General features: G+C 33.6%; 1 protein-coding gene across 8 annotated transcripts in view; it reads right to left on the reverse strand.

The window, feature by feature from the left end:
* Positions 1 to 14,808, reverse strand: part of CHM (CHM Rab escort protein) — a 193,131-nt gene that overhangs the window by 109,061 nt on the left and 69,262 nt on the right. For 5 of the 8 annotated variants that reach the window (XR_004058395.1, XM_010368356.2, XM_030934272.1 and 2 more), the window contains exons 4-5: positions 13,406 to 13,530; positions 270 to 657 (exon numbers count right to left, since the gene is read on the reverse strand). Coding sequence is in view for 7 of the 8 variants with exons in the window: in XM_010368356.2 (XP_010366658.1) it covers positions 270 to 657; positions 13,406 to 13,530 (513 nt within the window). In the remaining variant the exon portion in view is untranslated. The remainder of the gene's footprint in view (positions 1 to 269; positions 658 to 13,405; positions 13,531 to 14,808) is intronic. The other 3 variants (XM_030934276.1, XM_030934273.1, XM_030934275.1) reach the window with 1 other exon arrangement.

Here is a 14,808-nt window from a genome sequence, read left to right on the forward strand (position 1 = left end):
ACAGTGTCCAGAGAATATTAGGTTGTAGTATGTGCTCAAGTACAAAAGTATTCTTCAGGTATAGATTAAAAACATAATTAAAGCATTTTAATGTGAGCACTTTAAAAGTGTTTTTAATTTGTACTTAAGGAATATTTTAAATGAATTACAAATGTCTGGCTACTCTCTCTTTACAAAACACACATTCTGCATCTCAGAGAATTACAAAAACTGGGTTTATGGGTCCAGATACTGTTTTTAATGCAAAGATGGGAAAAATTAGTACTTACCTTTGATACTAAATCAATATTAAATCTCCTGCCTTCTTTAATAATTTGCGAGTAAGTAATTCTGTCTTTCTTTCGTTGTTCTGTGGTATCTTCTGCTATAGGCACATTTTCACTCACGTCTTCTGCTGAAGTTGATGGCACACAAGTTTTATCATCACAATGGTTTTCTTTTTCCCCTGTCACTTCAGCACCATTTACTTCTAGCACATTCTCTGGATCACTGCTTGGAGTTTGTTCTGTGAGCATTTCACAGTTCATAGTGCTTAATGACTCATCCTCCACAGGTAGGAAGGCAGAATCTGCAGCTTCTGTGGAGTTTGCAGATGTCACAAGAGCATGATTTTTCTGCAGTGCACCAGCCTCTTCTACATCTTCATGCAAATCCTGACTAATAAGAAATTATAATAATAAACACCAGGCTTTTGATAATTCTACCCTGCTACATTTTTATATTGCTTTAACTTTTCACAGCAACTTTTATTCCTTTACCCCTTTTATCAAGTTCAGTGTATGTTTTGCTTATGTGACTCAGACATTAAACATTCACCTGTTAATGTTTCAGTAAAACAGGAAACAAAATTAAGATTTGAAAAATATAAAGATTTCACATCACATGCACATTTCTGAGAATTTAAGACAGACAGGGGAGTTGTATTTTGGAAGCAAATTACCACAGTGATGAAGAATATAGTCTTCAGAATAACAGATCTTGGTTCAAATCCTGATCATATGACTAGTAAGCTCTGTGAACTTAGACTAGTTATTTATCCTCTCTGAGACCACCTAAATTACCCACCTATGACACAGAGATAATACCACCCACCTCACAAGGTTGTTCTGAAGATTAAATTAAGTACTGCATGCAAAGAGCCTGACACAGTGCTTGGGACATAGTAAATGCTCAACAGTGGTAGTTATCAAGATTGTTATTATTGAGGAATTCCTGACTTGGTGATATGACAGAAGACCTTCAATAAAGGGAAAAAAAAATCTGCCTTGAAACGATTAAGTTGGCCTATCACAATGTGGTGTCTAATAGGACCTTTCTGTAAAATTACCTGCCTGTTTTAGCACTGATGTCTATTACTCTAGTCGAAGTCCCATTTCCAAATTTATTATTAGAGTTACCATTCTCAGTCCACCATTGTCTTGATTTATAGAACAGGCTCCCATTCAGTCTGCCTGCTTTATCAATTTCTGTATGATATTTTATCCTCCACAGAACCCACTATTTTCACTGAGTTGCCACAATGCTCAATATCTGGCATAATGCCTTGTATGTGATTGGTCTTGGCAACTAAAAATCTGCTAGTTGACTGATCAAGAACTAACAATAGCCCTTCCTTATATCAAATCTAAAACTTACCCCACAAAAAAATCTTCCTCTTCCTGTCTCTAAATCAAACCGCCTTCCTTATTTACTAATCTTCCGGTTTCATCTCCACCTACTTTCCAACATGGCATCTCTAACTCCAAATTTATCAATTCTAATTGTCAAATCATGACAGTTTGGTTCATATCATCTGTCTCTTCTGTCCTTTTCTTTCCACTCTGCATAATATCACAATTCTTCCATTCTCAAACATAACCAAATACTTTAACAAACTACTTTAAGAAAAAGTTTAAATTTCACTTTGAATTAGTCTTCCTTAGCCCAATTACACTCATCATTCTATTATACCATGCTCCCATAATACACACATGCAGTTTACCTAGCATGTATTTATCCATTCCTTTTTAATAATCCTTTGGTTTTCCAGTATATCCTTTATCTTCCCAATCAGACTGTAAATCCTGGAGGGAATACCTTAGCACCGCTCCTTCTGTGTCCCACACAACACCTACTGCACTGCTCTACAGATGTGGTATCTGATAAATGCTTGATGAATAATGGTTTATACATGCAAAGGCTATTTTTGTTTCAAATGTGAAACAAACTTCTTGCAAAAAACACAAAAAATAAGGCCAAGAAAAAAACATTGTATTGCAAATTAGAAAATCTGAGTTAAGTGAAAAAAAAAATAAGTGCCTTATTAAAAATAACACAATAAACACTACAAAAAAAAAGAGGGACAATGAAAGAATAACACTCAAATGTCAAGAAATAAAATGCCACATTTACTGTTATAGTAATTCTAATAAAATCTAACAAAAAAAACAAATTGATAGCATTAATGTTACATGAATACTTTTGAGATCTAGGAAACTAAAGTGAGGAAAACATCCACGTTCTATCCCAGACTCATCACCTAGGAAACACTTGCAAGTAATTTAATCTGTCTGATTCACCACCTATAAAATGGGAATCAGTCCACCTGCCCTACCTTTTATGAAACTGTTGTGAGATAAGAAAGTTAACATATATGAAAAGTAGTTTATAAACTCTAAAAGGTTAATCAAATATAAGATGCTAATCAGGCCGGGCACGGTGGCTCACACCTGTAATCCCAGCACTGTGGTAGGCCGAGGTGGGTGGATCACTTGAGGTCAAGAGTTCAAGACCAGCCTGACCAACATGGTGAAACCCCGTCTCTCCTAAAATACAAAAATTAGTCAGGTGTGGTGGTGGGCACCTGTAATCTCAGCTACTTGGGAGGCTGAGGCCAGAGAATTGCTTGAACCCGGGAGGCGGAGGCTGCAGTGAGCCAAGATCGTCCCATTGCACTCCAGCCTGGGCAACAAGAGCAAAACTCCGTCCTAAAAAAAAAAAAAAAAAAGAGATACTAACCAAAAATAAGATATTGTTAAACTGCCCACAGCTCAATAGTCAACTCAAAACCTGTATACCTAGGTTTTCTGCATTCACATGATGAAATCTCATTGGTCATATAAGCACATGATGGCATTGCCATTAACAGCATTAAGAATGAAGAGCGATAACATGAAAGGTGATTTGTATATTTTCTACAGAATTGTTCACACTCTGTACTCACTTTTATTATTTTGAAAACCAACAAAACTAAAGTGTGTTCCATGAGGGATCTAAGGGGATAATTTTCAGCAAAAGTTCCACACCTAATTTTTTTTTTTTTTTTTCAGTAAAAGTTCTACACCTAACTCTTAAAGAAAAAGTTCCATGCCTTTAATTTTAAGAAATGACAGGATAATTAATTACACTTTACAGATAAGACAGAATATGGCAACTTCTCTTATTACAGACTATGATGATGACACTGTGAAAATTGAGCATAGCAAATGATCTAGTCAGGGATTCTCTATTACATTCTGTGATGGGGAGCCTTATAGAGTGAATGAAATACATTAACCAGTACTGGACAACCTGGAAGATATAAGTCAAAATACTTAATTAAAGGTATAAGCGAAGAGAAGAAATTCTTCAGAAATTTTTTTTATATCAATAAACTATTGTTTTACTGTTCTGAACATTAAAATTTGGTGAGATTCCTAGCACTACGGAAAACACAAGCAATAAAAACATGACACTGTCCTCACTTTGCATTAAATACAACCACAGTATTTTTGGAGTTCTGCCAAGGTTGAAGTTAATACCTAATGAGAAAATATAAAGATACCCAAAAGCTCCTAAAACTCCACGTACATCCTCAGAAAGCAAAATTCTGTTCATCTAAAAGGGCTATCTTCCCCCAAATTTAAAACTTTATACTGTGGTAAAAGACATTTTCTTAAAGAGATATTCAACCTTTCAGAGAAAACCTCAGAATACAGTAATAGTTCAATTCTATTAATTTAAAAGTGTTTGAAAACTATAAAAACACATTTACCAACTACAAAATAATGTAGCTGCATTAGAAGCCTTCAAATGAACCTTGGAGTTCTAAGATATTACGTTGATTTTAACATACACAGGTGCTCCTCGACTTATGGGGTTACATCCTGATAAACCCAATATAGTAAGACAAAATGCATTTAATACCCCAATAAAACCATTATAAAGTTGAAAAATCATTAAGTCAAACCATCATAAGCTGCAGACTGTTGATAAAGGAAAACAATCTGCATCATTAGTTCTTATACAAATGTTCACAATCAAAATTGATTTCACAAATTAAATTTAGTGTCATTTACACTGCTAGCTTTAATTCCAAAGGTCATTTATAATATAACAATATATTTGAGATAATTTCTCTTAATAAAAACTGCTTATCACTGCTTTTTGTAAGTGCATTTTTCACTAATTGCCAAAATTCACATATTACTCTGAGAGTTTGGAAGTATAAATTCTGATATCATCTAGTACTGCTTACCAATTAATAGTAATAACAAAGAAACACCTCAAAGTAAATGTGTCTTATGAATACCCTGTAACAGCCTTTTAGAGGAATCAAATGAAAAACTGAGAAACAGGTGTTTAATTTATTCAGCACAGGTGTTCACCATTTATCTTCTAGCCATTTGTACCTTTTCTTACCCAATACGACTTGCTGCTGACATCGTATTCTTTTACTTTGATGTTTATACTTTGTTCTAAGGCCATTTGTATCTGATTTTCACAGTATATATTATACTGCTACCCAGCTGTTTATTCCTAAAATAAATGTTCAATGGCTATTCATAAGAATTACAAAAATCAGAATATTCAAAAATTGTTGTTCTACAAAACAGCAATATAAAAATGAAATCAATTTTGAACTGCTGCAATATGATACATTGGTAGATATATATTTCCCTGTTTATTACCACCTAAAAGGTTAACACATACTATAGAATACAGGTGAACTATCAACCTCTTGTCATGTTTACCCAAGAACAAAAGTTCATAAAATGGTGTACAGCAGGACTGTTGGTTGTCTACTCAACAACAAATACCCTTTTTCTCCTTGCTTCAAGAGCTCCAATTTTGTTCCAATATTAGAGAGAAACTGCTTGTCCTTAGGGATGGATCATGACAGATCAAAACCAATTATGATAATTTCACCTCCCTTTGCTGGTGATTGATTTAGAATTAAGTACATTATCCAGTTTTAGCCAATAAGATAATGAAGAGTCTGCTTGGGGCCCTTGTTGAAGACTGTCCAGTAAAATAAAAAAGCATAAACATGTTAGGAAACCTCTTCCCCCTTTTCCTCATGTTGAGAAATTTTTTTGTTATGTAAGAGCCTCTTTGAAATTCTGGCAAACATCTTGTAATTCCAAATGGAAGGCTAAGAGAAGTGTGGAGTGCTACCCCAGTGCTCTGATGGGCTGAAGCAGCACAATTAAAAATCCTCGACTTACCCACCCACCCGCTTACGTATGTACTTGTTTAAACCACATTTAGTTGGGCAGCGGTTCAATTCTGGTCTAAAACACACTTAACCGTAGACAGTGATGAGTAATTTCCTCTAAATTATAAAAATTACAAGTGATTTTTACATTTCATTTTTATTCCTTTCTTCTAATTGATATTATTGTTCAAGAAGCTCCTGTTGCTTGTATAATTTTTAAGTGAAAATTTAAGAATTCAAAATAAATCAGTAGAATTTTAGATTCCTGTTACAAAAAAATCTTTATTTTTGGTATGAATATAGAGTTGGTTCATTTAAATGTAACAAATAAGTTTTCATCCTGCTTTAATATTATACCAGAAAAAGGGAAACAATGCTCAGTAAAATGCAGAAAATAGGGCAGAAAATGTATAAAGCTATTGTTAATATTTTAGAAAGATAAAATCTCTTCCCACTAAAGAAACTAGATGACTTTATGCAACTAACAAGCAACAAGATTTTATCTAAGAATAACTTGAGTTTGTGTGACTTAAGTGTGAATTAATATATTTCACCTTTTTATAGTCTGCTAAAGATCTAAAACTAGAAACAATAGCTACTTTTATTTTCCCAGATAAACTATGAAACTATTACATGGTAAGAAAGAAGAACTCTCATACACTGTTGGGAGGAATGCAAATCAGGAATGCACATTATGGAAAACAGTATGGAAGTTCCTCAAAAAATTAAAAATAAACCTATCATATGATCTAGCAATCTTCACCCTCACTACTGGGTATATAGGCGAAGGAAATGAAATCAGTAGGTTGAAGAGACATCTGCACTCCCATGTTTATTGGAGCACTATTCACAATTGCCAAAATATGGAATCAACTTAAATGCCCATCAACAAATGAATTAATAATGAAAATGTGGCATATATACACAATAGAATACTACTCAGCTATAAAAAAAAAAAAATTAAATCCTGTCATTTGTGACAACATGGATGAGCCTGGAGAACATTATGTTAAGTGAAATAAGCTGAGAACAGAAAGAAAAATACTGCATGATCTCACTCATATGTGAAATCTAAAAAACTTGATAGTGGTTACCAGAGACTGGTGAGAACAAGAGGGAGGGGAAGATGAGGAGAGGTTGGTCAGTGGGTACAACGTCACAGTTAGGTAGGAGGAATACATTCTGGTACTCTATCACACAGTAAGGTGACTATAGCTAACAATAATGCACTGTATATTTCAAATAGCTAGAAGAGATGATTCTGAACATTCTCACAAAAAAAAAAAATGAAGGTTTAAGGTGAGGGATATGCTAATTAGCCTGATTTGATCATTTCATCATTCCACAAAGTTTATATGTATCAAAACATATTGTACCCCATGAATATATACAATTATTATGTATCAATTTTAAAAATCCCATGGCACATAAACTGGTCTCAACAACTAAAGAATATCGGATTTTTCCCATAGCTTCCTAACACTAGGAGTTAGGCACTTTAATTTCTCATTATAGATATAACTACATTACAATACTATATAGTATTCCAGTAAATTAAAGTAAATGCACTTTCTTAGGTGCTAGTCTTCACAAAGGAAATACTTTATTCACTTGGTGGAACGGTTGGTTCCCTTGACGTACACACCCATGTTTACCTGATGACTGAAATACAACATGATATAATGGAAATAGTACAGATTTTTGAGTTAGAAACACACAAGTTCAAATTTGGCTCTGCCATCTCTAGCATTCCCTGAGCTTCTGTTTGCCAGTAAGATGCACCTATAGCTCATGCGCATGACTGCTGCATAGAACAAATGAAATTAATATGTAAAGCAACAGGTTATAACAGTTGCCACAAAGATAATATCCAATAAACGCTAGTCCTTTTTCATTTCCCTTCCATTAACTTGACTGTGTGATCACAAAAAATCACTTCAATGAAAAACAATTTTTGTATAGCAAAAATATTTTAGGTCCAAAATATTAAGTAGCCCACTTATTGTAAGGAAGAATAAGGAAAACAAAGCTCTGATAAAACAATCTGGATAGTTCTTCACAGTTTATGATGCTTGAACCTAGCCTATGATAGAATAATTACTACAATTTACATTTTAGTGTTTAGCCTGTTTTGCAATATCCAAACTATTAAATTTAATGTTGAAATGATCATGAAAACCTTTAAGTTGAATAATACTTCAGAATATTTTTAAATAAATAAATCATGACAAAAAATAACTATCCTATATATTTATATTAGAATATATGTATTAGAATACATAATATATAAATACACCCTATATATTTATATTAGAATACATATATTAGAATTACATTGCCCAAATACTTTGAGGTATTTTCCAAGCAGTGGCAATGGGTTTGCACTAATCCATTTGAATTCTTGCCCAGTCCTCCTTGCAATCAAAGATAAAAGGGCTATCAGTATGGCTATAATATTGTTTATGACCAAGAAATATACATTTTACTCTTCCTTAATGTTAAATAATCAAGTGGCATATATGAAAATCAAACCACAGGCCGGGCGCGGTGGCTCTTGCCTGTAATCCCAGCACTTTGGGAGGCCAAGGCAGGCAGATCATGAGGTCAAGAGATCGAGACCATCTTTGGCCAACGTGGTGAAACCCCGTCTCTACTAAAAATACAAAAATTAGCTGGGCATGGTGGTATGCGCCTGTAGTCCCAACTACTCGGGAGGCTGAGGCAAGAGAATCGCTTGAACCCGGGAGGCAGAGGTTGCAGTGTGCTGAGATGGCGCCACTGTCCTCCAGCGTGGCAACAAAGTGAGACTCCGTCTCAAAGAAAAACAAAAAAGAAAGAAATCAAACCATAGATTCTACCATAATATACACCAACTCTATAAATAAGCTAAGTCATCTGGTCTAAAGTGGCAAGACACATCATATTTTAGCCTTCCTATCATTATGAAGTCATTTTTACATGATGTTTTAGAAATTTACAAAAACATTTAAAACAATATTCCTCATATATAGTGCACCAATGATTGAAGTTTGACTTTTATCTATTTACTTGCTTGATACAAGCAAATACACTAAACTCTTGGCATGAATAATCATTTAAGGGTAGTACTTTTGATAATTTGTCATTTGGCCAGATTATGGATTTGAATTGCATATGCTGAGACACGACGTGCAAGAACAATATATTCAGCAAATGAGAGACCTCAAATGATTGCCCAGCATTAGTGTATAATTAAAATGTCCTCAGGAAGTGATGAGAACTTCCTTTCTGGGAAAAAAGAACAAAGTAGGGCTTATTAAGCGATCCTAAGGATAAGCAGAAACACAATTAACCTGTGGCATATGGCTGTGGATGGAAAACACATGACTCACAACAGAAAATAGATTCTTAAAAACAAAACTAAACCAAAAAACAAAAAAAGCAGCCAGTGAAAAGAAAGACGTAAAACTTTTCCTCTTTACTGAACACAAAATTATCTAGGTATCCCAAGCAGTCTACAAAAAAGCTTCCAGAACTGGGAAGTAAATTCAGCAAGATTTCAATAAATATCCAAAATCAAAAGAATAAAAGGCAAGTGCACTGCTAGATAGTAGCAATGAATATGTGAAAACCAAAGTTAAAAAGACAATACCATTTATAATTGTTCCAAAGAAAATTAAATATTTAGGTATGAAATTAACGAAACATGTACAGGATCAGTATGCTGAAAATTACAAGATTCTATTGAAGAAAATCAAAGATGAGCTTTATAAATAGAGAGACATACCATGTTCATAGATTTGAAGACTCAAAATAATAAAGAAGTCAATCGTCCCAAACTAATCTATAGTATTAAAGCAATTGTTATCAAAATCTCAGCAAGGTTTCTCTTTAGACATAGACAAGTTTATTTAAACATTTATATGGAAAGGCACAAACTCTAAAATATCTAAAACAATCTTGACAAGGAAAAATAAATTGGGAGGAATTTATCTGAGAGTAAAGTCTATCACATAGCTTCAGTAATAAAGATAATGTGATACTGGTAGGGGAAAAAACAAATAGATCGAACAGAATAAAGAACCTCAAAATAGACCCACCCAAGTACAATCAACTGATTTTTGACAAAGGCATAAAAGTAATTCAGTGGAGGAAGAATAGCCTTTTCAATAAATGGTGTTGAAGCAATTGGATATCCTTAGATTGAAAAACAAAAAAGAACACTGACCTAAACATGCAACATAAAACTGTAATTTAAAAAAAAAATAAGAGAAAATCTATACCTACAATTAGGCAAAAAGTTCTTAGACTTCACACCAAAATAATCATCCAATTGATCAATTAGATCTCATCAAGATTAAAAATATTTGCCCTGCAAAATATCCTATTTAAAGAGGATGAAAAGACAACCTAGAGACTTGGGGAAAATATTCTCCAAACACATATCTGACAAAGGACACATATCTAGAATGGATTTTTTTTAACTCTGAAAATTCAACAGTAAGAAACTAATCCAATTTTAAAAACAAGCAGAAGACATGAACAGACACTTCACCAAAAAAAGGTTTATGGACGGCAAATAAGAGAACATGAAAAAATATTCAAAATGAGCCATCAAAATGGCTAAAATAAGAAAGTGACAACATCGAATTAAGGTAAGTATGTGGAGAAACTGGATTACTTACACATTTCTGGAGGGAATGTAAAATGGTATAGCTCCTCTGAAATAGCTCAGCAGTTTCTTTTAAAACTAAACATGTAATTACCATATGACCCAGCAATTATATACTTAGGTATTTATCACAGATAAACGAAAACTTTTATCCCAGAGAAAGTCACATTAAAACCAATGCACACAATTGCATAACAACTTTATTTATAATAGCAAAAACTAGAAACAGTCAGACGTTTTTCAATGGCTGAATGATTAAACAAACTGTGGTAAATCCATTACTGTGGAATACTATTCAGTGATGAAAAATGAACAAACTACTAATGCACACAACAACCTGGATGAATCTCCAGGGAATTATGCTGAGTTTAAAAAAAAGCCCATGCCAAAACATTACATACTATACAGTTCCATTTACACAATATTCTTAAAATGACAAGATTATAGAGCTGGAAAACAGATTAGTGGTTGTCAGGACTTATGAATGGTAGGGTGAGTAAGAAGTAGATCAGATGTGCTAACAGAAAAACAATAGTAGGGGTCCTTGTGGTGATAGAACTGCTCTGCTCTGTAACTTGACTGTGATAGTGAATACATGAACCCACAAATGTGATAAAATTGTATGGAACTAAATATACACAAACTCCATATCCGCAAAATGTAACATTAGCATCACTAACACATATGTTTCAAAAAGCAACGACAAAAAGCCAGAAACCTGTACCATATTTTTCATTATTTACAAAAGGGTATCCATGAAGATTTTGCAATGTATCCTTTAAGAATGTTAAAGATCTACTATATAGTGATACTCTTACTTACTCAAGAGGAAGTAAGAGAATTTTCTAGATAACAAAAGCTTGTCTCTTAAAATGGTACAATTTTTATTCTAATCATTTTTAATACTTGTCTTTCTAAAACGTACTTCAAATCCTCTACTTTTTCAAGTAGAGGATAAAGAACATTATTTAACTTTTGCCTGAAGACACTGGGATACAATTATGATCATCACCTGTTATACTGGACTATAATATAGTGATGGCCTTAAAGGATCTTCTGACATGAAAAGCCACTTACCCATACACTAAATGGCCCAAAGTATGCTTTCAGTTTGCCGATGCTGTCTTCTCCTTTATTATTCTACTAAGTAGCACTTAAAATAGTAGCATGTTAGAGCCCAGAGAGACTTCTGAGATCGCCTAGTCCAAACCCTTCCAAACACGTTTTATTAATGGCAAAACATAGACTCAAAATAGACATCTCTTGCTCAGTATCACATAGCAAGTTAAGGACTATAACCCTAGTCTCCATGTGGTTCTGTTTGCCTGCCTCTAGCAGATATCCCTTCCTATTTGCTGCTTTAAACTACAATGCTAGGGGTAAACACACACACATAACACACCCATAGACACACACACACACACACACACACACACACACACACACACACACACACAGAAAATGAGGTTGTCAGAAATAAGTATTAAATAAATAAGGCTTTTGATTTAAGTGAGTGCTGATGATAACCTCTTGTATAATGTAAAATTTTGTGACAACTATTTTGGCCCTAGCCTCTTTCATATAATTTCAAGTTTGTGAACATGATCCAAAAGATTAAGGATGCCAGTCTTGCTGGGGCTAAGTGAGATATTGTTAGTCCTATTTACCCATGTTGCCAGCACTTACTATAGATAGCCCTTACAAATGGGTTTTCTGTACTTCCTCTACTTTCCTGGATGTTCTCAAGGCTTTTCCTGCCTACTACTATGACATTAATAACCAGTTAACTTTTCCAAGTGAATTAAGACATATAGAACATTACCCAATTCACTGTTTGCCCCACGCTCTAACTGGCAAGAGGAACATATAACAGTTCTATTTCACTGTCTTCAAACAAAACTTCCACCAACAACAATTTAGTTTCTCACTTTGAGAAGTTATACAAATGAAACTGAAGAGATCAGGAACTGAAAATGAGATAATTTTCTTTGCATTCGAAATGTATCAACTCAGCCATTAGAAACTATTAACCTCAATTATCATAAAAAGTAATCAGTGGCCTTGAAGCAAAAAAAAGTATAATATCTCTCGGAAGGCCAGTGTGACTGTCACTATATTGTAGTCAAGTTATATTCATGGGCACACAAAAGCACACAAGAAAGTTACCAAATATTTATTCCTCATTTCATTAAAGCATATGTCTTTTCAGTTGAAATCATCTTCTGTTTTAAATCTTTCAGCACTGGCTCTGAACAAGATCTAGTGAGCTGCACCTTTTCATACCAAATGGCATTTAGCATTATACAAATTATAATCTATACCAGACATTTCAAAGGCTGCGCTTTTACAGAAAATCACAGAACACAAACTGCATATTACAGGGAAAGAATGCTACTTACATGAAAGATATGAACATAGCTTAAGAAGTCAAGCACGTTCCCAAACTTTTCACAGGCTCATGCTTAACACTCTGCCACAAAAATGAGATGTAAGATGACAAAGCGTATCCTGAAGAATCTCTGGTGTATTGAATTTTAAGTTTTAATTACTATTAAAGTGCCTGACAGTCTGATGTTCTAAACCACTGGACTCTACAACTACTTGAATGACTAAACTATGTGATTATCACCTTTCAACCTGTCAATCATATGTCATTTGAAAAAGTAAACTAACCCAATTGTTTTTAAATAGTGAATCTCTCTCAGAGGAAGATACTTAAAACATTATTACTTTCCACCGTTCTATCCTAACTTACCAAAATGCGTACCCAAATATTATGCCCACAAAATTTATATATTCAAAAATTATAATCTTCCATTTTGCTACACTGAGTATTATTCAAGAAAGATGATATAGTTGGAAGAATCCTGGAGCAGGAGGAAAAAACTCTGGAATTTAATCTTGAGCTCTACCACTCTAGAGCTTAAGTGTGGCCCTGCCATTTACCAAGCCACATGACCTTCTGCAACCTACTTAATCTCCTTAAGTTCCATTGAGGCTTCTGTAAAAAATCCAACTATTACTACTACTATCTGCCCTACCCTAGCACAGAATTGTTTCAATGATCAAATGAGATAATATATTTAAAACAGCTTGGTAAATTCGGAGGCATTAAGGCAAGATGTTATCATTATCACCCAAACAGAGAAAACTGAAAGCTCCATTTAAAAACAGGCAAAACCAGCATATTAATATAACTTGTAGCAACCAATGCCACCTAAATCTTTATTGTTGGCTTCTTCTGAAGAAGAGTGAAAAAGACATTAACTTAGTTTACCTGCAGTAAATACTTTTCATACCTGGCATAACAAAATACTTCCACATGTTGAATAGTTTTGTCCTTCCTGCTAAGAGCAATGGCTTCTTCATTTTCAAGGATCTGGTCTTGCCACACTGAACTGTCATTTTCAATGTCACTGTTTTCCTAAACAAAACACAGATAAGTTTTAATTAAAGTGGGCAGTGTGAAACATGTCATTTTTCTGAGAAAATTTACCTCTTGTCAAATTCATGCTTATTTCACCTTACCAAAACTCAAAGGATATCACCTCAGAGTCACCAAAGACAGTCCAACAAGAGTTCCAACTTCAAAGGAAGGAGAGAAAAACAATGTGTAAAATCTATACTATCAAAAACTAGATCTGATTTATACTTTTCTATCAGGGTATATGAAATTTTGAAAAAGTCATTCGGACATGGCTGCTTAGACATTGCTTAAGAACTAGGACAACGAACCCTCTTATCTGCTGAGAATCAAGTATATCTGTTATATACATTACTTGTTAATAAAAACAGGGTTTTTTTTTTACATTTTTTGGTCGAAACAGCAGAGTCAAAATAACTTCATTCTATTTATGTTCAGATCTTTGAAGGTTGGTCACTAGTCATATCAAATTTTGATTACATATAAAAGTACTTCTGAAAAATATTCAGCCCAGTATAACTAAGGACTGTATAATAATTAGTCCCTGAATACCTTATAAAACAAGAAAGACAATAAAAAACAAGAATGTGTAACAAAGCATGTAAACTCTCACTAAGGTTGAACGTAGTCTGTTAAAATGTTCAATAATTCCGAATTATATTTTATGGAGTATTTGAATACAGAGTATTTTTGAAGGTGTCAAGATAAACCTTTTTCAAATGTCAAGGATCAATTTTTAATCTGTTTAAAATCTTAACCTGTGTAATACATATCTTTCTCAGAGAAAACTGTGAAATTGTATTATACATACTGAAGGAACTAGTAGGAAAATAGAATTACAACATCTTTTAAGTAAATTCATCTCAGAAAATTTCTAAACTTACAAATGTCATAAAGGCAATAAACATTTTAAAAAGGCTTTGTTGTCCTGTGTTTAACATTTTAAACTGAAGAAAAATAGTGACAGACAGCTCTTATTATCAAGTATAATATTAGATAGTACTAAGCATCCCAATGTAAGTAGAAGAGAAGGTGAAATACAAGAATTTTGAATGTGTAGACATGAGGTTACCAGCCTAAGAAAAGAACTGTGGACCAGGGAAAGGGAGTGGAGAGAGACAAAGACAGTGGCAGAGTTCAGATTCTGGAGTAAAACAAGCATTAAAATAAACTAAACTTCCAGAAAAACATTTTTATTTGAATAAATATAAAACATCACCAAATTTATTTTTTTTTAATTTCCATTCAGACTATTGGGGTATATGTTGTTATTGTTGT

Source organism: Rhinopithecus roxellana, chromosome 7 (genome assembly GCF_007565055.1).
Source record: "Rhinopithecus roxellana isolate Shanxi Qingling chromosome 7, ASM756505v1, whole genome shotgun sequence".
Classification (NCBI taxonomy): Eukaryota; Metazoa; Chordata; class Mammalia; order Primates; family Cercopithecidae; genus Rhinopithecus; species Rhinopithecus roxellana.